Consider the following 22381-nt stretch of genomic DNA (forward strand, 5'->3'; position numbering starts at 1 on the left):
ATTAACATTTAAAACAAGCCAGAAAGATTGGAAAAGGCATATACTCCAGGGCACTATTTTGTTTTCCCAAGGGGAAGCACTAGATAATCTAATCCAGCAGGTCTCATTTATTTCTTACTTCTATGATTTTGTAATTAAATCTGCTCTTGGCACTTTGACTAAAAGTAAGAGTGATTTGGTAATCTGCTTGGCCACTAGAGTGCCCATCACAGTTTGCAGAGTGCACAACAGTGCATATAATAAGAAGAATGTCTAAATATCCATTTTATCTGGGCAATTCCTTTCAATTTTTCAGGCAAATTCTCCTAAAGGTTTTCTTTCTTTCACCATGTTGGTCACAGAATGTATATCCCTCTAGCAAACAGAGGAAATGTGTAGATTGATAAACAATTCTTGATAACACTTTAAAGCTATTTGATTTCATGGATTTGGCTGAAGACATGGGAGCAATCAGAGGTGACTGGAAGCACTGGGCTTTAGATTCGCTGTGAATCCGTGTACCTGATGGGGTGTTTCCAAACACAAAACTTAAAGGAACACTGCTTAAAAAGTTAGAGGGGCTTCTAAGAGCCCAGCTGCCTCACAAAGCGACTTAAAACACCCAACTCCACAGCAAACCCCCGAGTCCTTCCCAACAGCCAGCCAAGTCAAACAGCACGAAGCAGCCAGCCGGGGTTCCCTGCTCATCCTAAGCCAGATCTGGGCAGGACAAACGCTGCAGCCACGGCTCCAAGCCCGCAGCCCCAGAAGGGTGGCCCTGTCCCACACCCTCAGCAGGCACACAGGGCAGTGCCTGGTGCCCAGCCCCTGGCTGGGGCTCACCTGTAGTAGTAGGGGTGCTTCTTTCCATCGCTGCCCTCGGCTGTGACGGCGCTGACGATGTCCTCGGTGTCGGTGCTCACCAGCTTCACCGAGTGCACCGTCAGGTGCTGGTTCAGGTTAGCACGGCACTTTGCAGCATAGGGGCACAAGTGGCATTTGTATTTTCTCTCCTCTGAAAAAAGGAGCAGAGAGATGTGAGTGTCTACCTCAGCCTGAAGGCAGCTGCTTTGAAAGCTGCCAGTAACCAAGCGTGCATTCCTTTGGGTTTCTCCAAGCGGCTTTCAGGATGAGGCATTTTGGAAGCTCAACATTTTACAAGTTTATAGGAGTCCACAGCAATTACTCAGAAAAAAACATCAACTAATTTGAAAGTAGTTTAGGGCAAGCTTTTTTAATTTGCTCTACCATTTGTAGTCGGATAATATAAAACTTTATAAACTGGAAAACTGGGGCAACTGCTGTTCTGGGAGCTGCAGCAAAGCCAGTGGAGAAACAGGTCAATAGTCTACAACCACTTCCTTTACCCAGCATCTTTTATTCGATTTTTGGACTTATTGTGGAGGTTGCCCATGCAATCGCTTGCAGAAAGCTGATAGTTGATGATTTTTTATTAAAATCTGATGGTAGGAGGAAGGGGAACACTGTATATCATCAGTCCAGCTCTAAAAATGAGCTAATGAAAAAGCTCACTCAAAGAACAGTGGAAAAAATAATTCATCATGAGTTTCTGATGCTTCACAATTTTAAATATTCCTGGTTTTTATTTTAAATTAATAATTTCTAGATCCTGGCAGCACAGGTTTCATGCATGCGCCAGGCTGCACTGTGTGAAGGGTTGATTAAAATTACCAAACATTATGATTATGTCTGCTTTTACAACCTTTTCCTTTGAGGGTTTGCTCCTCTAAAACTGAAATATAATGCTAGAAGTGTGAGGGGAAAGGCATTCTATAAAGCACCTTAGGACTAAGGAAACCCCACTAGACCATGGAGCATCTGAGCCTTTTCAGGATGGATCTGCTGGATGGCTCAACATACACTGGCATTACACCAACAGGATTTCTCAGCACTACATGGGAAATTCTTGCTTCCAAGTGTCATTTTATGCAGTGCACCTCAGCAGCTGGCAAGTGCATCTTCCTTATAAAAACTCTGTTTGTCTCAGCTGATTTGAAGCAGATTCACTTCAAGAAAGTTGATTTGGGGTAGAACAGCCCCTGTTCCTCTCAGAACTGTATGATGACAGCAAAGATGAATGAGTTATTCAATTCTTTCAGTTTCACAGATCTAAAACAGCAAAGCCAAATTTTTTGTTGTTCAGTGACACTTGAAAAGTTCATCAGGTGAATGATATTTCTGTCCAAAAAACCTGCAAATCCATCAAAAAAAATAAAGGCTGTGCCTTCTCTTCAGAACTCCACTACCAAGCTTGGTGTCTAGAGTCTGATCTGCTGGAACCTGGACAAACTTGAATCAACAGGAGAAATTTCATGTAGGCTGCAAAGAAATCAAATGTTCACTCCCTCAGCCCACTCTGACATTGTGTCCTGCTCCTGTGCTTGGCTCTGCCCCAGGTGAGCCGAGGATAGCTCACACACTCCTCTCCTTACCATCTTTCTCCTCCCTAAAACAAACCCCAGGGAATTCCCAAGTGCTGTGACCAGCACAGGCAAGCCCTGCCTTACCTGTGTGCAGCGAGAGGTGCCGGGACAGAGTCTGCTGGCGCCCAAACACTTTTCCACACACGTCACAGGGAAACAGCTGGTCGTTAAATTTCCAAGATGGCAATCCATTTCCCACCTCCAGCCCCAGCTTTTCTGTTTCTGTGCCAAAAAACACAAAGGCATCTTCAGAACTCTGAAGACTTGCAGATTTCATTCAGTAGAGCCCTGCAGGCGTCATATAAAACACAGCCCTTTGGCGGCGTGCTGTGTGATCTGGCACATGAGTTCATTTAGAAAGGAAACTCCCATTGCTGGAAAGGAAATGAATCTTTCAGACAGCATCTTTCATGCACACTCCAAAGCAGAATGCTGAGCCAAAGTGTTCTGGACATAGGCACAAGCAAGGAGTTGAACCAGGTTATGTACAGAGAGAAAGTCAAGAGTGAGCAGGCCAAGCATTAACCTCTAATTATGATTTTGTGGAACAGCCACTCCTTTGGCTTTTTCAGTCACCCACCTTTGCCTGGTGTATGAAGAAGCCTGGTCTGAGATGGTCTATCTAACACTGGATTATTATTCAAAGCTGAATAAAGATTTTTAGATAATTTCTCTTCTCCTGAGGCAGGAATTCTTGCTACACAGAATGACAGAATCATTTAGGTAGGAAAAGACCTCTAAGATCAAGTCCACCCATTAACCTAGCATTGCCAGGTTCATCACTAAAGCCATGTTCTAAAGTGCCACATCACACACACACATGAGCAGTGTGACTCTGAAGAGCAGAGGATTGCCCAGACAAACATTAAAACAAAAGGACACAGCACCCCAGTATATGGCTGACATCCAAGGTAGACTCTACCCAGCACCGCTGTCCTCTGGCACCAAAATCCCCAGCAGCTTAGAGGGCCACTGAAAAACTGTGACCTAGAGTGAGCTATTATCTTTTAATAAGTGGTTTTAATTGTTTCAGGAACAGACAGAGTCTGCAATACAGAAAAAAAAGAAACCCCACAGAGCATAGAGCACAAATATGAAAGCACTTTGTAAGGAAGTCGAGAGAAAGGGACTGAGAATGAAGAAGAGGGGAAAAAGGTTAAACAATGCTTCAAGAAGTTGAAAGCATGGCCAGTTTTGTGGACAGAATGGAGCAAAAAGCAGGTAGAGGCTGGAGAAAGCAGTGTACTACCTAAAACAATAAGAGAAAGAGCATCAGCAAGTCTTGAGTGAAAAAATATCCTGTGCAAGGGTCCTGTTCCCTGAGGAGAAGGGAGTCAGTAAGAGGTGCACAGACATACAAGGGCACTTTTTAAACGCAGCAACCAGTAGTGAGGAGCTTGGTGTAATTGTTCTAGTTCCACTGGAAGGAAGGATGGCACTGGCAGAGCACCTTTCCCCAAACCAGCACCACCTCTGGGATCACTGCCCAGGACAAACTCCACCAACACGTGTGAGCATGAACATGCCCTGATGGAGGAAAACCACTTGGGCTGGCATTTCCAGCTAAATGGGGGGAGAGGAGCTGGGGACAGGGTTCAAAAACATTATGGTGAGCATAAGTGAACGTGGTGGAGTTTGGTACAAACAGCAAAATCTTCATCCCATGAAACACTGAGGAATAAACATCCCCCTGCACTGGCAGCCCCTCCCTGACAGTTAGCTACCATGCAGATGTGACTACCATGGCTGAGAGAGTCTCTCCTTCAGAGAGAGATTTTCACACAGCTCCACTGTGGTTTAGGCAAAGAGCTGTCAAATACTGTATTTAATTTAAGCAATAATAAAAACAATGCCTCATTTGGGGCAGAGAGTCCACACAGCAATCTCAGCAAATTTAGGGCTGGCCATACTTGCCAGCCCCTTCTCCACTGCTGTTTCATTCTCATGTGACCCTGTAATATGTACAATATTCACAGCAGAGGAATTCTGAGCCACCTCTGAGTGCTGCCATCCAACAAAACATTTTTCTTAAAAACATTTCTAGTTAGGAAACAAGTTCTGCCTATTCAAAATACCCATTTTGTGAAATTAAAAAGGAAGACATCCCCCCTCCCCTAAGGGCTGTAAGTGACCCATAACCTCTAAGAACTTCAATAAAGAAGGATTCTTTTTTCTTGCTACCCTTGAGTTCCAAACAATGGAAAAATCTGACTCTGTGGTAGCGCTACAGATGTTTCAGCAGAGCTTTTGGAGTACATAATCAAAACAGGGCTTCAAATGAGGAAAATAGTAATAATTATAAGAGAAGGTCACAAGGGTTTAGGTTGCTTCAATATGGTCACAACAAAAAATGAATTAATTGGGACATGTACCAAACATGCAGGCTCAATTAAGTAAATAAGTCTCTTAAAAATTCATTTCAGTATTAGTCATCAGCCCTCTTTTATCTCTTAAAAAAAAGAAATATATCTTCTTCCCTATGAGGGATTGTCCTGGGACGTTCATGGGAAGCTGGGAAAATAGCAGCTTTCTGATTATGTCAAACTGGTGACAGCCAGTCCCTTGCAAAGCAGCTGCATATTTTTCATTGATGCAAAAGAGGACACTGAGGTGATTTGAAAGTCCTTCTGTTTACTTAAAGATGCATCTGTGGAGTCATAACTACAGTGCTTCCTCCTTCTGACTGAATCTTCTCTCTGCAGCAAAGTGCTTTTTCTATTCAGCAGCTTCTTAGTTTGTTCATGGCAAACCAGAGCTGGTCTCTTGCAACAGGAGCCTCAGCACTTTGTGAAAGATATCCCAGCTCCAAGGAAAACCACCTATTTCCACCCATCCTACCCTCTGGGCAAGCTTTGGGGAAAAAGCATGCTGGAAACAGCAGCTCTGTGTCCATGCACTGGTCCAGAAATCTTCCCAGAACATGCCTGGCACCTGACCTCACCAGGGAGGTCAGGTGAACCAACTTCTACATTCATTCCTTGGGCTCTGGTTTTAATTAATTAATTAATTAATGCCAGGGAATGGTGTTTTCTGGGGAGTGAGTACGGGCCCAGTGACTCCAGGACCACAACACTGGGCTGTGCAGTGCTCTCTGTGCATGCCCAAGCCCTGCTCCCAGACAGTCACTATTGTCAGCCCTAAAGAACACCTTACACAGGGGCCAGGAAGAAGATGGACTGAGATGGACTATAAATAATAAATCACTGTTGTGAAAGATGTCTCACAGAAATCCATTGTTCACCATGACATCCCCTATACTAAAATGAAAAGGAAAACAAAAGGAGAGAGGAAAAAAAAAAAGGACTTGATACAAGATTTCTGCTTTAAATATCCACAGCAAATTCCAAAACTCCTATGTTAGAAAGTCATACAAGACAAAGTTATATTGAAATTATTAAGCAATAGATTGCATTTCTGCGTGAGTTTTGGAGTTTAAAACAGAATATGCTCAGTAAAATGAAAGGCCTCCAACTTCTCCAGTACAACATTAAAAAGAAACAGAAGGATTAAAGCTCAGGATATTACAAAGCTAGTGATAAAATTATTTTGAAATAACTTTGCATAGAACACTTAAGAGCTAAGAATCTTATGTAAAGGTAAGACTTAATAAATATAGTGAAATACATCTTTATGGACACCTTTCCTGCCCCCCTGCATGACCTGGTATCACTCCCCTTCTAGCCACAAGTCAGCTTCATGATGAGTAGCTGTGTAGAGCTGATCATCTAAGGAGGTTAGGAACTGCCACCACTTGTATTTGCTCTGAGATGAGGACATCAACTGCAGAAACATTGTGCTGTGCCTCCTCTTCCCCTTCCAAACAGATTTAATTTCTGGCAAACAAAGCACTGCAGCTTAAGAGTCACCATTTTCCCCTTTCCTGAGGTGTTGGGCATACTTCTGAACACATGTGTATTTTCAGTTCTCACATTTACTAAGTAACCTTTTCCTCTTCCTCTCCAACTGGTGATATCAATACAGAGGGTGTGTTAACCACCCCTGCTGAGAAGTCTTTATCCTGCTTTCTGTCAGGATATGCTTGGAGAGAGGACACCATAGCTGGTGGAAGCTGTAACTGAAGAAGAGGACAAGGCATGACCTGAATACAAAAGTGACTGTCTGGAGTCACCCAATCAGCCTTGTGACTGCTGGTGGCTACGAGGCTCAAGAACTCGCCAGGGACTGCCTTTGGACTCTCATGTTTTGATTATTTATTTTCTTTTACTTTGGTGTACTTGTCAATTACTTCTTCACAGTGTTTTATGCTACATTATGTTTTAATATGCTGCCCAATGCCCTGCCCAACTTCATCTCTTTATACAAACAACGGAAAGAATGAAACCACTATTTGGGAGAGAAAGACAAGCCTAAGAAGACAAACAAAAAGTGTGGTGAGCTATCATTCAAAGATAAATTCATGTTTATAACATTTGCTGGTTACTGTCTGCTCTCACATCCTGTAACTCACTTAGAACAGCCGCTTCTCTGTTTTAACCTCACACCTCCACAGACCTTGGAAGCAACCAAATCCACAAGGGTAGATCCTTATGGTCAGATGGAATCCCATGGATACAAATGAAATAGACTGTTCTCTGCAGTAAGTATTCCATGTAGAGATGGGATTGAGAGGTGCTGATAAACCTTAACATGGAAGGTCAAAATTCCTTTTCTGTCCATTCTTCTGGAAGTGTATGTCAGGGTTATATTTTGGGTTATTCAGACAGTTCGACACCACACAAATGGTCAAGGAGAAACCAGGCCAGTAATTCTGAAAATTAAATGAGCAGAAATCCTGTGAAAATAGAGTGGTTAGAATGTTTTCAATAAATGCTGTTTGCAGGCCACCAAACCAAAATTAATAAACTGACTAAGAAACAGTGGACAAGGTAACCAGGGATCTGTGAGCTCATGGCAAGAGGATGAACACTCCTGTGCAATGTCCAACAGCAAGGCATCTCACTTTGCTCAGAAGGGTTTGGGACACTAAACAATCATCTGGTGACTTTTGGCTGCTCCCAGCCTGAGGTGAATTGCTGCTTTTTCCTTTGGGATCTGTCAAGTATCCCACATTTACCCAAGAGGTAAATCCACTGCATGCAGCTCTACAGGAATGTCAGACAAACTTGCTCCATTAGTAAGGTTACGTCTGTTTGGTTATGTCTAAAAGACACAAACTTCAAGAAATTATTTATTCAGAAACAAGGTATTAAGGTCAGATAATCGTGCAAACATTGCTTTAAAAACATTTATTTGCTCAAAGAAATTTTCTTTCCTTCTTCTGTCTGCATTTATCTATCTTATTATAGAGTCTTCCTATTTCTGCAGTGTTCCCATCATCAAAGATGCATTTTATTGCTTTGGAGTCTTCCCCTTACATGTTCATCCATCACCTCTGGCAAGCACACTGTATTTAAAAATTGAGAACTCCTTTTATGAAATATGTAATTATGGCTCTGTTGCAAGCTTGTTTGCCAAAAGCCTGTGAAAGGTTCCCAAGCTCAAAAATATATTGACTATCCAGAATTGCAGTGCTCCAAATATTATATATCTTACTCCCTTTCCAACTTGCTTCCACAAAGGTTTTATTTGTAGGGCCAGAATCCTTATTTCTAGTAAGTCAGTTAAAATAAACAGTGGAATCCTTCCAGGTACTGTAGCTCCTGAGTAAGATATCTCTCAATTTATCTAAGGTATCAGAGATCCTGATTGGCCCTGCAGTCTTAATTTGTCCTCCCCTGCATCATTGCATCCTGTCTGCTCTTGGCTCAGGGTTATCTTTTACTGTGAGCAGACTCATCCACTATTACCTGAGATAAGCAGCTGCTTTCTAGGCATAACATTTTCCTATATTCCCCACAAAAATACAAAGAAGACAGAAAACTCTAGTTCTACAGGTGAGGGAGTCATGTCCTTTTTCTTTCATAAGTCCCAAAAATCTGCACATAATCAATCTGAGTGACAGAACAAATGCACAGAAGAAGCAGAAAAAGTCTACTTCCTAATACAAAAACTTTACCAATTAATGCTCTTATTATTTTCCCCTCAAAAGCTTTGCAAATGTATAATGTTACTATGGAGCTTGATAAAAAGCAGGAATGTTATGATAATTTAAAATCCTTGCTATAGAAGAAAGTAGAACCCAAGTGATTTTATCTATCAGTAGCACAATGCTTAAGCTGCTCTTTCTGAAAACAGCAACCATCAAAGTTGGAAATACTTCAGTGAAGTGCTTGCACAGCCCACCAAAAGAAACATTAATATTGTGCACAGAAGTAGTCCAAGTGCACAACAGACAGCAGCACTTGAAAAGGCTGCTGAGAAACAATAAAAATGCCATGGTTTGGGAAAAGAATAAAAACAGGTAAAAGATGAACTTTAAAGTTGACTCCATAGAGAAACATGGAAAAAAAAGTGAAGCCCCCCTCACTGCTAAGACTGAGCCCATTGCTCAAACATGGACAATCAGAAGCAGAGGAGAAAGTCATAGCAAAGAAAAGATTGGGATGACAACATCTGACTTTAAAACACAAAGCCACTCCCACATTCCACCTTTGCATCAAATCTCACACCTATTTTCACTTCTCTTTTACTTCTGAGCAAACCATGAGATACCTTGTGATAACATTCATCTGCATTACAAAGCTCTGGGACTTGCTTTTATTCTCTGCATTAAACTCAAAATTTAACAACCAAGAAGAGAGAAAAAAATCCTGTAAATTCTGTGCAAGGTGGCTGAAGTTGCAGATTTTTAAGGAACTTTAAAGCTAAAATAATGTTGCAGTCATTACTTGAAAACTACTTTTACAACATGCACATCATGGCATCAATTTGAGGATAATGCTGGGCAACAACCTCTGTTTCCCCCAGCTTGTATCACCACTGCCTTGCTGTAGCATGAAGCACAAACAGGACTGGCTTGTGGTGACTGCATCCCTCACACAACAAGAAAGAACAGAACAATGCAAAATTCACAACAGGTGCAAAGTCAGGCCCTGCCCAAGCTGTGAATTTGCTGGTGAGAAGGAGCAGTCCTGGGAGAATCCCTTTATCTCACTGCATGGCTCCAAGGGCTCCTCCATCGTTCTATCACAGGGAACATCAGCTGGGTTTTGTGGCTGCAGATGAAGGAATGCAATATGGCCCAGAGGAAAAATGAAAAATGGCATTTTTTTTCGCTGAGGGTGCTGAGACATTCCAAGAAAGGCAAAGGAAGCACCAACAAATCTGCTCCCCAAAAAGTTTTACCTGATCTTTACTTTTTCAAAGCTTTACTTGATCATTGTTGGCCAAGAACAACTGAGTCTTCAAGTAGCAAAAGGCTCTATCACCATTACTATTCTTTTTTTCTTGTTTAGAAATAACAGCTGAAGTTAAATGCTGCATCTATTGTCAGAGAAAATGTGGTAGTGTGCTCTCTTATCTTTGCATAATACATTTAATTTCATATCCTCCCAAAAATATATTCATGACAACAGTTAGATGTACATAATAAACTTACATTCCTCTAACTCACTCCCAAGCAGGTGGCCCTCACATCCATCTCAAGCATTTACACTGCTTGCAACACTTCTTTTGGATGCTCCAACACTGAGTTCCTATGGACTTATGAAAGAATAATTTGCTCCTATTGCTATTTTTAAATCAAAATTAATTCATTTCCATAATGCCAACAGGTTTCTACCTTTTTAATTTTTTCCTTGCAATTCTGCTTAAGACACACTTCCAAGAAGCACTTTTAAAATTCACTCAAACATTTGTGCACATTAGGACCATTTAGGGGCATACAAATTTTCTTTTTTTGCTTTTGTTTTTGTCAATGTGACAATTTCTGCTTGCAAGCCCACAGGAAATATGGGTGTTTCTTTTCTATAGAGAAGATAATGGACACACCTAGGGCACTTTGCAGAGCCTAACACTAGTAGTTCCCCATCCAGCATTCAGATACAAATAAAGACAAATTGGTCTTTAGATTGTATTTTTCTTTTCAGCTTTCTGCCTCTTTTGGGGTGAAGCAAAATATTCTGTACTTGGAAGGAGCTGATAAGCAGAAACGTCAGTGGGGGATAAAAATAAAATAAAGTGCCAAATGCAGGTTGAGTTCCTGAGCTGAGTGAATTAACCCAAAATAATCAACACTGGATGAACAAGTAACTACAAACATTTGGCCAGAGCCACCTTTCCCAAGGTGCTTGTGATTGCTGCTGTGAAAGAAAACGTTTCTGCTGCTTTTATTGCAGATTTCCCAAGTGATAAACACTGAATCATTTTGCCATCACACTGCCATTTCCTTGAGGCCTTTAAGTCACTCTTTTTAAGATACTAACATCTCTCCTTGCTCTCTCTCCTATCACCAGCTCATACCTGTAAACCATCTCCTCCTTCTGCATAATTCTCCCATCTGCCCTCTGCTTTTGCAGGGCACCAATGAACACCACAACAGCCCCAAACTCAATTAAACACACAGTAAAAAATTAGAGTAAATTTGTACTCAGATGGAAATCATGTTGTAGAAGAAAAAAACTCCAAACCTGTCATCAGCTTTGCTTAGATTACTTTTAAACAATACTCTTAATGTCTATCTACCCATCTGTCCAAACAGCTGATGAATTTTGCATTTAATTTACACTTAGCAGACAAATGTTGTAGAAGACAAACTTGTACAAGGTAAGATAGGTGAGGACTGAAGAGTCTCAAGGTAACTCTAAAAAGAAATGTCAGGAATGATGTGTTCCAATTTCTTTTGCAGAGCTAAAAAGTAATTTTAAAATCTGTCTTTCTATTTCAAGTTGAGCTCGTATTTGGAAAAGTTTCATCTTTGGGAAACAATTTGACTCAGTGCTGATGCTCACATTTACAAAAGATTCTGATATTAGGAAAGACAAAAGAGGATATGAAACCAGAGATAGGTTTGAATGAGATGCAAATTCTAAACCACAGCATGCTGAGTATCAGTAAGGCAAATGCCTCATCTATCAAATCTTTTTCAGGCTGTTGTTCAATCACCACTGCAGTTTTGTTACTGAATTTATATCCCAGAATTAGAGCAGGAAGGGACTCCCAGAGGCCAGCTTGTCTCTCCCACACCCAGAGGCACATCAGTCACTCACCAAACTTACCCATCAGTCCCAACAGATGCTTTTCTTACTAATTTTTAAAAAAACCCTCCTGTGACAGGGGCTCCAGAGGCTCCTCTGACAGTTGTGCCAGTGCAAAAACACCCTGCTGCTAGAAAGTTTCACTTGGTGTTTAGTTGCAATCTCCTCTGCTGTCATTTAAGCTGGTTATTCCTTATTTTCCTCACATGAATACAGGCAAGGTTTATTATTTTCCTCTCAAAGCTGTCATTTTACATATCTGAATGCCATTATCATATCTCCCCTCTTTCTTCTCCAGACTAAATAAATTGGTAAAATTCTTCAACCTTCATGCGCAGCTCATGTGTTCTAAACCTCTGACCACTGCTGTCTCCTCCACATTGTTCTTGGATTAGAGCCCAAAATTGAACTCCGGGCTCCAGCTGCAATCCAGAATTACCACATGTGCCTTACAGACAACATTCCCAACATCTCAGCCAGATGTTTGTCCTTTCTGCAATGCCACCTCTAAACACAGTGTCTGACCAACACTCATCCCTGCCTTGAGCTGCACTGCCCGGCATTCATCCACCCCTTCTTTCATGGCACTCACCATTGCCCCAGGCACAGAACTCTGATCTCACTGCACTGCCTGCTATTTTCCATGGTTTCTTCAGTTCCTCAAGGTAAGTCTGAACTCTAGATCTGTCCTCTGAAGTGCCTATAACATCTCCTTGCAAGGTGTGCAGCAGACATTCAATAAACATCCTTTCTCCTCCATCATCCACAGCATTAATGAAATGAATGAATGCCAGAGCAAGCAGAGCCTCCTGCAGACCCCATGTGCTCCCTGGGCTGTGACAGCCACACCTCAGCCTTAATCAGAGCTGCACCTACCCTGGTTTCCCTGCTCACCATGGGCATGTTGTGGGAGGGCACAGCAGAAGCTTCACTCAGGCCCAGAGGTCGTTAACTATTGTTAGGTTTTTTCCATATGCATCTCCAAGTTGGTTCCAGTTGCCCTTCCTGAAGCCAACAGGCTTAATTGTGCTGTTTTCCCTTCTTCCTTTCCCAAAACCAATTCTACAACTTTGTGTCATTCTCTCCCAGGCTGTCTTCTATCACCTGCATCAGAAAGCTCCCAAGAACTTGCTGGGCAGCCCTGTGCTGTCCCAAATTCACTTCCCAGAATAATACATAGTAGACAAAGTCCCACATTTTTCACTAAATACTTCCAATGATTGTAGCTGCTTAAAAAACTCTTCTCAGATTTGTGTTTCTCCACTTGCGTTACCTGGTTAAGAATATTTATGGCAACAATGGTTTTACTTTTTCAAAAATCACTTGCTATTGAATAACTATTACTCAGCAAACTTATTGTGGTAAGTTAAATAACAGGAGTTGCCAAAATAATAAGAGATGTCAATGAGTATTTTTGCCTGTATGAGAACACTGCAAGGTGTTGGAAAATAACATGTACCCTGTATAAAGGCAGCCCAGAGTGAAACAAGAAACACAAGTTTTCAGATAGATGTCAAGTGCCTTTCAAGACAGCCATTAGACATGAACTCTTCTGCTTGTTTTAATTTACACCTTTCATCTTGAAGGTCCTGTAAACAACTGGCAAAATAATCAGCGCAGTGACTTCACAGTGAAAAGAAGTGGAATCTATGTGGCCACATCAATTTGTGCAAAGCCCTGCTGTTTAGCCTGAGAGGCTGGCCAATCCACCAGGAGTTTCATGGGATGCTCAGAAGGATATGATCACATTCCCTGCCCAGTGAAAACTGGTGGTTAAGGAAAACTAAGACATGTACAACAATGCATGTGCTGCACATTTCACTTGTCCTGCTTTAGCAAGAAAACACACCATACACATGCTTGAGCATGTTTTTTTTTCAAATTTGCTGATTTGAACTTGTTTGTTCTGCATAATAAATGATATTTTCAGCTCTGAAAGGGACTCTGCTACTAATGAAAACCATGTGGCTGCTCTGGAGACAGCTTCTACTGCTGCACCACAGATCTGCACCACACGTGCAGGAGATGCAAACCTGCCTGGGAGCAGATCCAGAAAACTGCAATCAGTTGAAGCCACCCTGGCTACAATCCCATGGAAGGAACCAGAAATGTGGAAGGCTCTGCTCAATGGCTGGGTGCAAAGTGGTTGTCAAGGCAGCTGAGAGCACAGAGAGAAGGCTGCAGGCAGGCAGGGGGATCTAAGGCAGGATGTGATGGATGGAAAACGTGCCAGAGCCGCTATCAGGCACTTTAGCACTGAATGATGGAGAACAAATTCTGCAAAATCTGTTTTGCTTTGGAGAACTATGCCAAGTACAGCCCACTGCTATAGCAGTCCAGCTACCTCACCTTCCTAGAATGACTTCCACAAGTTGCCAGCTATCTGTCTCCTGCTATCAGAGTGCAGGGAGCCACCCCAGTGGCTGACAGTCCCTGGCCTTCCAGAGAGCTCACACCAGGCATTATACCCACAAGACACTCTTTTTGTGGGAAGAATTAGGATGTTGGTGAAAAGGAACACAAATCAGTTACCAAAATCAATCTGTCACTCTGTCCCTAAAAAAAACTTTCCTACCATCTATGAAGCTGTCACACAGGTTGGATTTGTCAGAGGGACATTTCTCCTGGATCTTTTTTCATGCACTTGCATGGATTTTTACACAGCCATACACATGCACAGCCATGTGTACACACACACACACACACACACACACACACACACACAAAGAAGAGTATTTGGTTGAATCTTACTCCCAGACAAGTACCAGAAGAAAAATAAAATTAAAAGGGTGCTTTTGAGGACTGAGAGAGGCAGACTTTGCACAGCTTAGGGAGTACCTACAATTGTGCCCTGCAGGCAGCAATGACTGTGTGGCATCTGCTTCCAGCACCACTTTCCCCAAGCACATTCCACAGAAATTCTAAGACAGAAATGAACAGCAGGACCAAGTGCCTGATGGAACATGCCTTGGTAGTGAATTAAGTGCCACTCTCACTTTTCTACCCTGACAGGAAGCCAACAGGGGTCAGGGACTCCCATCATCAGGAAACTGAAGGAGGTATCCAATGTCTTGGATGGGCAGAGCTCATAACTCAGACCAAAACGGAAAGCAGATAAAATGATGATAAGCACTGATAATGGGATAAAGCAAGGTGGGGAAAAGGCACTGTGGAAGTTAATTCACATGCACGTGCACTCCCCCCCTGCAATTACACTGGCCATAAAAATTGCTGTTCCGTCACGGGGACAGACACAGCTGCCAGAGGCTTGAAATATTCCTTTAGGCTTTCAAAAGAGTCTGGAGTCCAGCAAACATGATTAAGGGAATGGGGCAGCTGTCATAAAAGGAGAGCCTGAGACAACCAGGACTGCTCAGTGTGGAAAAAAGGTGACTTGGTAGGATCTTTCCAACCTGGATAAATACCTGATGGGGTGAAATAAGATGAAGTCAGGCTCTTCTTAGTGATGCCAGTGGAGAGGAGGCAAAGGCACAAATTGAAACACAGGAAAATTCATTTAAAAATAAGAAAACAGTTTTTCTTATTGTTTCTCAGAGATTGTCCCGAGTCTCCATTCCTGGAGATATTCAGAACCTGATTGGACATAGCCTTGAGAGCAAGATGACTCTGCTCTGAGAAAGGGACTGCAACTAGACTTCATACATCAGTCATTCTGTGATTCTCTCAAAAATAATAATCCGTGGGTTCTGCTGTCCTGAATAAATTCAAATCAATTGCTTGTAATCATGCTCTTAAACCCTGGCTTTCATTTACAAATTCTAACATTTGAACATTTCGAGAAAGCCTTCCTTCAGTAAATAGGATTACCCACAAAGTGGAGTTAGAAGCTTTTTGGCAGATGTAAGCAAACAACAGTAAGAAGGTGTGAATCATTCTAATTAACTCCATGGGTACATAGCAGGGAAGCTACATAGGGGCAATTTAAATGCCAACATTTCACTGCTGGTCACTTCAGTGGAAATTCACAGGGTTTGTGTGTGTTTCACAGTCCCCTAAGGCCATTTTCCAGGGTGACAGAAGCAGCAGTGATCCCGCACACAGAAATCAAAGCCTCAAAGTGTCCCTTCATTTCTCAGTGTGCTTACAATGGTCTCATGGTGATGACCCAAAATTCAGAGCTGGTTGCTGTAGAAAGTTGCACAAGTTTCGTTTCCTGCAGAGCACAAATACTGCCAGAAAATAGTGGATATGAGCACCTCTGCTGGTTGAACCAAAAGAGCTCTTGCTGTCTACTTTCTAGATGCTCGGAGTCAGAAAATTACAACATCAAGAGCTATATTGGCCTTAAAGCATCTTTAAAAAGGAATTAGGCAGGAAGATGCATGCAAACTCATACTAAAGAATGTGCTATCTGCACAACACCACCACCATGATTATTTCTCATATTCAAGCTAAAATTCTAAACCCTCAGGAGGTATTTTCCAGCTACAGTAACAGAAGAAAATAAACAAGAGGAAGTGTGCTCACGGGCGTGCCAGTCTCACTCAAAAGCTGAAATTTCACATGGTTGAAGGATACAGTTCCCTTCACCCTGCTCACATCCCACCATTCCCACAAACTACCAGTGAGAAAAGGAGATTAGCTCACTACTTGCGCTGCTGTGGCCACACAGGGGTTGGTTAGTGCTGCTGCGAGCAGAGTGTGCAGAGGTGAGGCACACTCAGGTGTGGGAGCAGGCAGGTTTTCACCTTGCAGTGTTGCTGAAGTTACAGTGGAATTACTGCTCTAGAGAACAGGCCAGAGTGAGTAGGAACAGGAGAAACCTGCACATTTGCAGAATAGCCCTGCAGTTCCAAACGTACTGGAGTCTTTGTTCCACATACTTCCTTACATCCATAAACATAAAAATGGGCTGATCCCACTAATTACATTACCAATAAAAGAAAAACTGACACTGCCAGATTGCAAAATTTTTGCACTATGATTCCAAATTTCCACTGAACTAAGCACCATGCTACTGATTCTGGACAATCCTGAAGAGGAAGCACATCCTGTCTGTCATCCTACAGGTCAGTGCAGAGTGTGGACACACATGGCAGAGGAGGCTCTGATGCATTTCAAAAGGGGACTGGAGCTTTACTGGCTTTATCTCACTGAAACAAACCAACACCCAGTAAATTAAGCTGTGGCAAAATTTAAAAAGAGAGAACTATTCCTGGTCTACAACTCGCTAAGACCTACATCCTCCAGTTCCAAAAGTTTATTTTAGCCATGTGAAATTAATTTACCACCATCGAAATTCCAATGTTGCAAGTGGTACTAAATTCTCACAAAAAAATGGATTTAAAAAAAATTAATCCACTACAGATGGGATTATTTCAATATTTGGCACTGTTAATGGAAATGAAGGAGAATACTAGGTCCTTGATAAACAGGAGAGAAAATAATGAAATATTATTATACTACACACAGATATATATATATATACATGGAAAAAAAAATCCCAAAAAGCCATGGTTGAGGTTTTCACCAATATTAATGAACCATCCAGAAAAGGAATAATGAATATCACTCATCTGGCTTCCATGAAGGCAGGTTTGATTTACAGAATGAGTCAATGAGATGGTGGAAAACTATTAAAGTACATTAAAGACTGACTAAGGGTCAGGAAAAGCAGCATAAGATCAAGTTTTTAATTTATCCAGTGATCTGAACTGAACTCTATAGTCTGACATAAAGCTATTCTGTCAAAAGAAGAATCTTATAAAACAGAAGATGAAAATGTCCTTTTTTAAAGTGACTGTTTGACATAAAAATTTTAATTTCTCATCCCTACCTTTTGCTAGATTAAAAGAGGTCACATTCTTCTAGGGAGCAGCTGAAATTATTGAACTGGTTTGGATATGACTTTGTAATAGATATTACTTTGATATATGGTAACTTTTGAGCAAAGTGTGTTTGGTTGATGTAGATATCAAAACTATTTTATTTCCATTTTTGAGTAACAATGAAGTTATTTGGACAGTAAAACTAGTACAGAAAAGTGCAATGTAATAATATGGTTATTAACATAGAAAATACCTTAAAAAGTGAGAGAATCAATTCCCCAAATCTAACCAGTAAATTTGAACTATATACCCTAGAAAACTCTGTCTTCCCTTCTCAGAGTATTAGGAATTCACCACAGATTATCAGGGAGATACCATGACTTCTGTGGGTCTGATGAGTCCCCTTCTGACAGCTGGTGGAGATTTCATTGTTGGTTCCTTGGATATCTGAATTAAAATCAACTCTCCTGCCTGTGATACTGCTGCTGACTAGGAATCCTCCACCCCTTTTCAGGCCAAATCCATCACGATATCATTATTTATTTAGGATTTTCCCCCCTCCACTAAATGCCCTGATCAGTGCATTGCATTCACACATCTTTTAATATTCTTTCCTAATTATTTCCTACTCCTTGGGGGATCTTAGCTACTCAATGCCCTACAAAAAGTGCTCTGCCACTTAAAGACCCGAATTTGCAATTTTCTTATAAACTGGCAATAAAGTGAAGTGGTTTGTGCTGAGGGGGCCACTAAGCTTAAGTCTCAAGGACTGAACTTTGGACCCATTGTACTTAAAAATCCTCTTTAATAGCTTCAACACACACACTTACACAAAACCCCCAAACAAACCAGAACTGCATTAATGGAAGCAATATCAATATGCAGAAATTTCAGAGTACTAAAGAAATCATCTTGAGAGCTAGAATAACAAGTGAAACAATTCAAATTACAAGGTCATATGCCTAAGAGTGTAGGAACAAGAATTTCTGTTGCATGCTGAAATCATCAGCTGAAATTATAAAGGAAAAGAAAAACATGTTACTATTTGACCAGCAAGAGAGACACCAGCATGTTCTAGTTACAAAGCTGTGATTAATCAGGAGAGGCATTTCCAATATGCACTCAGAAGATTGCAGGCTGCTGAAAAAGTCAGGGATAAAACCTCCTATGAAAGAGCACATATAGCTCTGACTACTCATATTTGCAGAAATTAATGCCCCTAAACAGAGGCAGAAAAAGGCTAGGAAATGGAAACCCTGTCGTTTCTAAAACCCAAAAGACTGGCTGGCTCACTTTCCCAAAATGAAGGCAGGAATAGAGGAATGTAAGGAATGGCACATCAGATGGTGAACATCTCAAGGAAGAAGAATTACCAAAGCTGAAGGATAGCACTGGTGAGATAACAAAGGTAGCACTTGCTGTGAATAAATTCAGGCTGGAAAGAGAGTGGTCCCAGTTCTTCAAAGGGGTGAGCTTCTGAAACAGCATCCTCATAAAAATAATAAGGATGATGGGGTTTAAGATGGAGCTTGGTAATGAATAAGACTGCATAATGTTACCTAGTACAGAAAAGAATTGAATTTGACACATGAAATATCTTACTGTCCTATGTTCCTGTCACTTTTCCCTATTCCTCTGCAGCTAGGGTGCCAAAAACTCTGCAGACAGAAAGTTGGCAGGAGTCTGGGGACACATTTTGGTGCTCACTTGAGCAGCAGCAACCGCGCACGTGGGGTCCCACTGGACTGGGAATTTCCTATCACTTTCTTGTGCTGCTCTTTTCTACTTCTTACTGTCCTGTTTCAGGGATGGAGTAACACAAAGCAAATCTCAAGCAAAAGCATTTTTATGTGGGAGACCACATACACACTTCCACAGCATTTTCTGTAACGCTTTCTGTAGGCCTTGCACAATGGTTTGTTTCTGTTCCCTAATGCTGCTCTTTGAAGGGCTAAAATGTTTTCAGAGCTATCCATAGCACTACATAGGCTATTTCTTCTTGCAAGGCTGAAACTAGATAGGAAATTCACCTGTGGGTATTCTGCTGCTGTATTACATGAATATAATATTTGTAATTGATCACAAATTTAAATCACATTCCTGGTGCTACTGTGAAGTTGCATTTCAGGCCCAAGAATTTGTTGTGAAGCTGAGGAAAAAAAACATAATTGGAATTATAAGAGTTGTTAAAAAAAAAAACGTAGCAGAAACTGGCATCTAAAAATTTTCAGTATACTTGCTACTATTATACATCACTCTTATAACCACAGAGCAAAATGTATTATAATGCACAGACCTATCAAGGTTCCACAAAACAGATTATGGAGCAGCACAAACATATGAAAACCCAGTTCCTCAGAAGCCTTTCTAACACTCCAGGATGATCTAACCAACAAGATACTTTACATCATTTAAGCAGAAGATCAAACATGTCACCAAAACCCACTCATACTTCTGTGGCCTCACTGAAAGTGAAGTCTTAAAGAGAATTGAAATTCTTCTGCATTTATCTGGGTATGATGTCAGACTCTTGCTGCTAGAGGCTGTGTCCTCTGAGGTATTGAGCCCTGCCTAAGGAGTCTGTGAATTCTCATCTTTCATCTGGGCATATGAATATTCCATGTTATGCCAAGGTCAAAAGCCAGGATTGAAAGTGCTAACCTGGTTTACATTTTAATACTTAAAAGCACCACACCTGATCTGGTTCTCCTCATCTGGAGGTATAGAATCCACTGCTTCCTTGCAGAAGCGTGTCTGTGCACAGCCTGGAGACCCTTGTCCTTATCCTACAATTTTTTTTCTTCTTGCTATGCATATTTACCCTTAGACTGCATCTAGCTCTTACCCTCATCTGCCACTTTGCAAGCTGTCAAATGACTATTCAAGCATTAAAAAAAATGAAGGGTCTGTTAAGTTGTAAATTAAATGACAGTCTATAGCTGAAAATTAGCAGTAACGTGCCCAAAAGTTTATTGATTGCTAAGAAAAGGTGAATAACCCCCCCTACAGCTGACTGTGTAATTACTGACCTTTAGAACCCCAGAGCTATTAATTTAAGAACAGATAGCAGTGAACTAGCAAACGAGTTATTTTGCAGCAGGATAGTGAAGGCACATATCAAGTTTTTGCATGTGTTCAGTGCGACCTTGAATAGTATTATTACATGCCTGTATTTTCCATTTTAATGCAGAATATAACCCAAGCTGTATCTGGACATAAAATGCCTGTCAACCAGTTCAGAAAATCAGTGGGAAGGCACCCACAGACACTGTGGCCTTTCAGTACATTTGAAGAACTCCACATCCTTCCAGAAAGGTTCTAAATTATTGCTAAAGGCAGGAAAATTGTATTGCCAAGCTCAGCCACCCCAGTACATGTCCTGCAAATGTTTCATCTGTACTCCAGAGATGGAGATGGAAATGGCCAGGAACAGGAGAATAGCACACAGTAATTCAGCATCAGTACAGCAGCTGACACACACAAAAAACCCTCAACTCTCTTGATATTGCCAAATTTAATCTGCTATAGACTATTGCACGATTCATAGAAACAGCAGCCTAAAGACTATTAACACAAATGCTCCAGCAATATTTAACTTTTCTCTTTTTCTTCTAAATAATCAGCACTTATTATAATGGAGAAATAGCTACCTTTTGACAAAGCAAACCATATTTTAAGAGCATTGGTCAGGTGGTGGAGTTTACAGTAAGAAAATGTAAAAAATATCTGTTAACTGGAAGCAATGAAAGAAAAAGGTCATCTGACCTGGTGCAGATGTCCTTCCATGAAGAGCAGTCTCGTTGGGCAGGAGATCTTTTGAGTTGGAAGTGAATGGTGATTGTCTAAATGCGTCTTCAGAAAAGAAAGGGCTATAGGAAAAAACAAGATGCCTTTTTAAAAAGAAAACAGCAGTTAACAGAGGAAGAAGTAAATATGAATTTTAACCTCAACATCTTAATATTTTAAGAAATACCATCTTGTTAAAGAAACAGTTTTACTTACAGAATTCACACTGAAAAATAGGCAGACCTATGAGGCAACATGCTTTGGTAAAATTGCATTTCAGAGTGAAAAGTGAAGACCTCACAAAAGGCTTTTAGCTACATTTCAACATCTCACATTTGCTATAGCACAATACAACATAGATCATTAAAATTAACAATTCAAAAATTTGCATTCCATTGTCATATCCGGAGAAGGCAATCAGAAAAGGTAAAAAATATTATTATTTAATAATCTGAAGCATAAAGTAGTCATCTTTAAAACAAAATTTTTCAAATATTAGGTTAAGATGCTGAATAGTTCTATTCTGACATGGCCTTCCATGAATCAAACTGCCTCCATGAACTTGATTTTTAAAGCAGGAAACAATTCATAAATTGAACAGGTGTATCCCAAAGAGCACAAAGCACAAAAATTACCAGCTACATGATTCCAAAAAGAATATTTTGCTTTAGTTTTAATTAACAGGCAAAGTTAAAAAGTTAATTTCAACAGTGAAATGGTATCTCTGTCAAAGTATTTGATTTCTGCTCAATTAAAGGTCATAACAGAAATAAGAATTCCTTGTCTGCAGTACAGATAGACATCAGCAAGAGGTACATAAAAACATTCAAAATTGAAAACTGCAGTCTTTCTTGGAAAAATGCTTTCCAAGGGAGTGTATTCCACCTGCATGCAAACTATCAATTTCTTCCAAGCAAAGAGAGAATCACTTTAAATCTGATCTCTCCCAGACTGAGAATCCTTAACAGGCTGGAGTACAGTGGGTGTTTTAAAGGTGCAGAACAGGAGGCCAGATCATTTCTGCAACCTTTTCTTACTCAGGAATAAAATCCAAGAATTCAGGATAAAGGACCTACTATGAGGCCTTACAAGGTGCTGCACAGCAGGTAGCACCAAGCTGACCTCACCAGTCCAGGTATCCAAAGTTTTCCATCCAAAAGGCATCACCTGCCTGTGCTTTCCCTCATGCAGTTTTTCTGCAGAGAATGAACAAGGTGTCTCCACCAAGTCACTTGTATTCTTAGACAGATCTCTTCTGCCTCAGGGAAACTTGTTGGTAATTAGTTGA

The 22381-nt window shown here is 41.0% G+C and overlaps 1 protein-coding gene across 3 annotated transcripts in view; it reads right to left on the minus strand.

Annotated features, from left to right (window-relative positions):
* ZNF827 (zinc finger protein 827) overlaps window positions 1-22381 on the minus strand; it is a 100257-nt gene that overhangs the window by 11115 nt on the left and 66761 nt on the right. For all 3 annotated transcript variants that reach the window (XR_009114492.1, XM_058024905.1, XM_058024904.1), the window contains 3 exons: window positions 21073-21176; window positions 2508-2645; window positions 823-994 (listed from right to left, as the gene is read on the minus strand). Coding sequence is in view for 2 of the 3 variants with exons in the window: in XM_058024905.1 (XP_057880888.1) it covers window positions 823-994; window positions 2508-2645; window positions 21073-21176 (414 nt within the window). In the remaining variant the exon portion in view is untranslated. The remainder of the gene's footprint in view (window positions 1-822; window positions 995-2507; window positions 2646-21072; window positions 21177-22381) is intronic.

The sequence above is a fragment of the Melospiza georgiana genome, chromosome 5 (assembly GCF_028018845.1).
Source record: "Melospiza georgiana isolate bMelGeo1 chromosome 5, bMelGeo1.pri, whole genome shotgun sequence".
Lineage (NCBI taxonomy): Eukaryota > Metazoa > Chordata > Aves > Passeriformes > Passerellidae > Melospiza > Melospiza georgiana.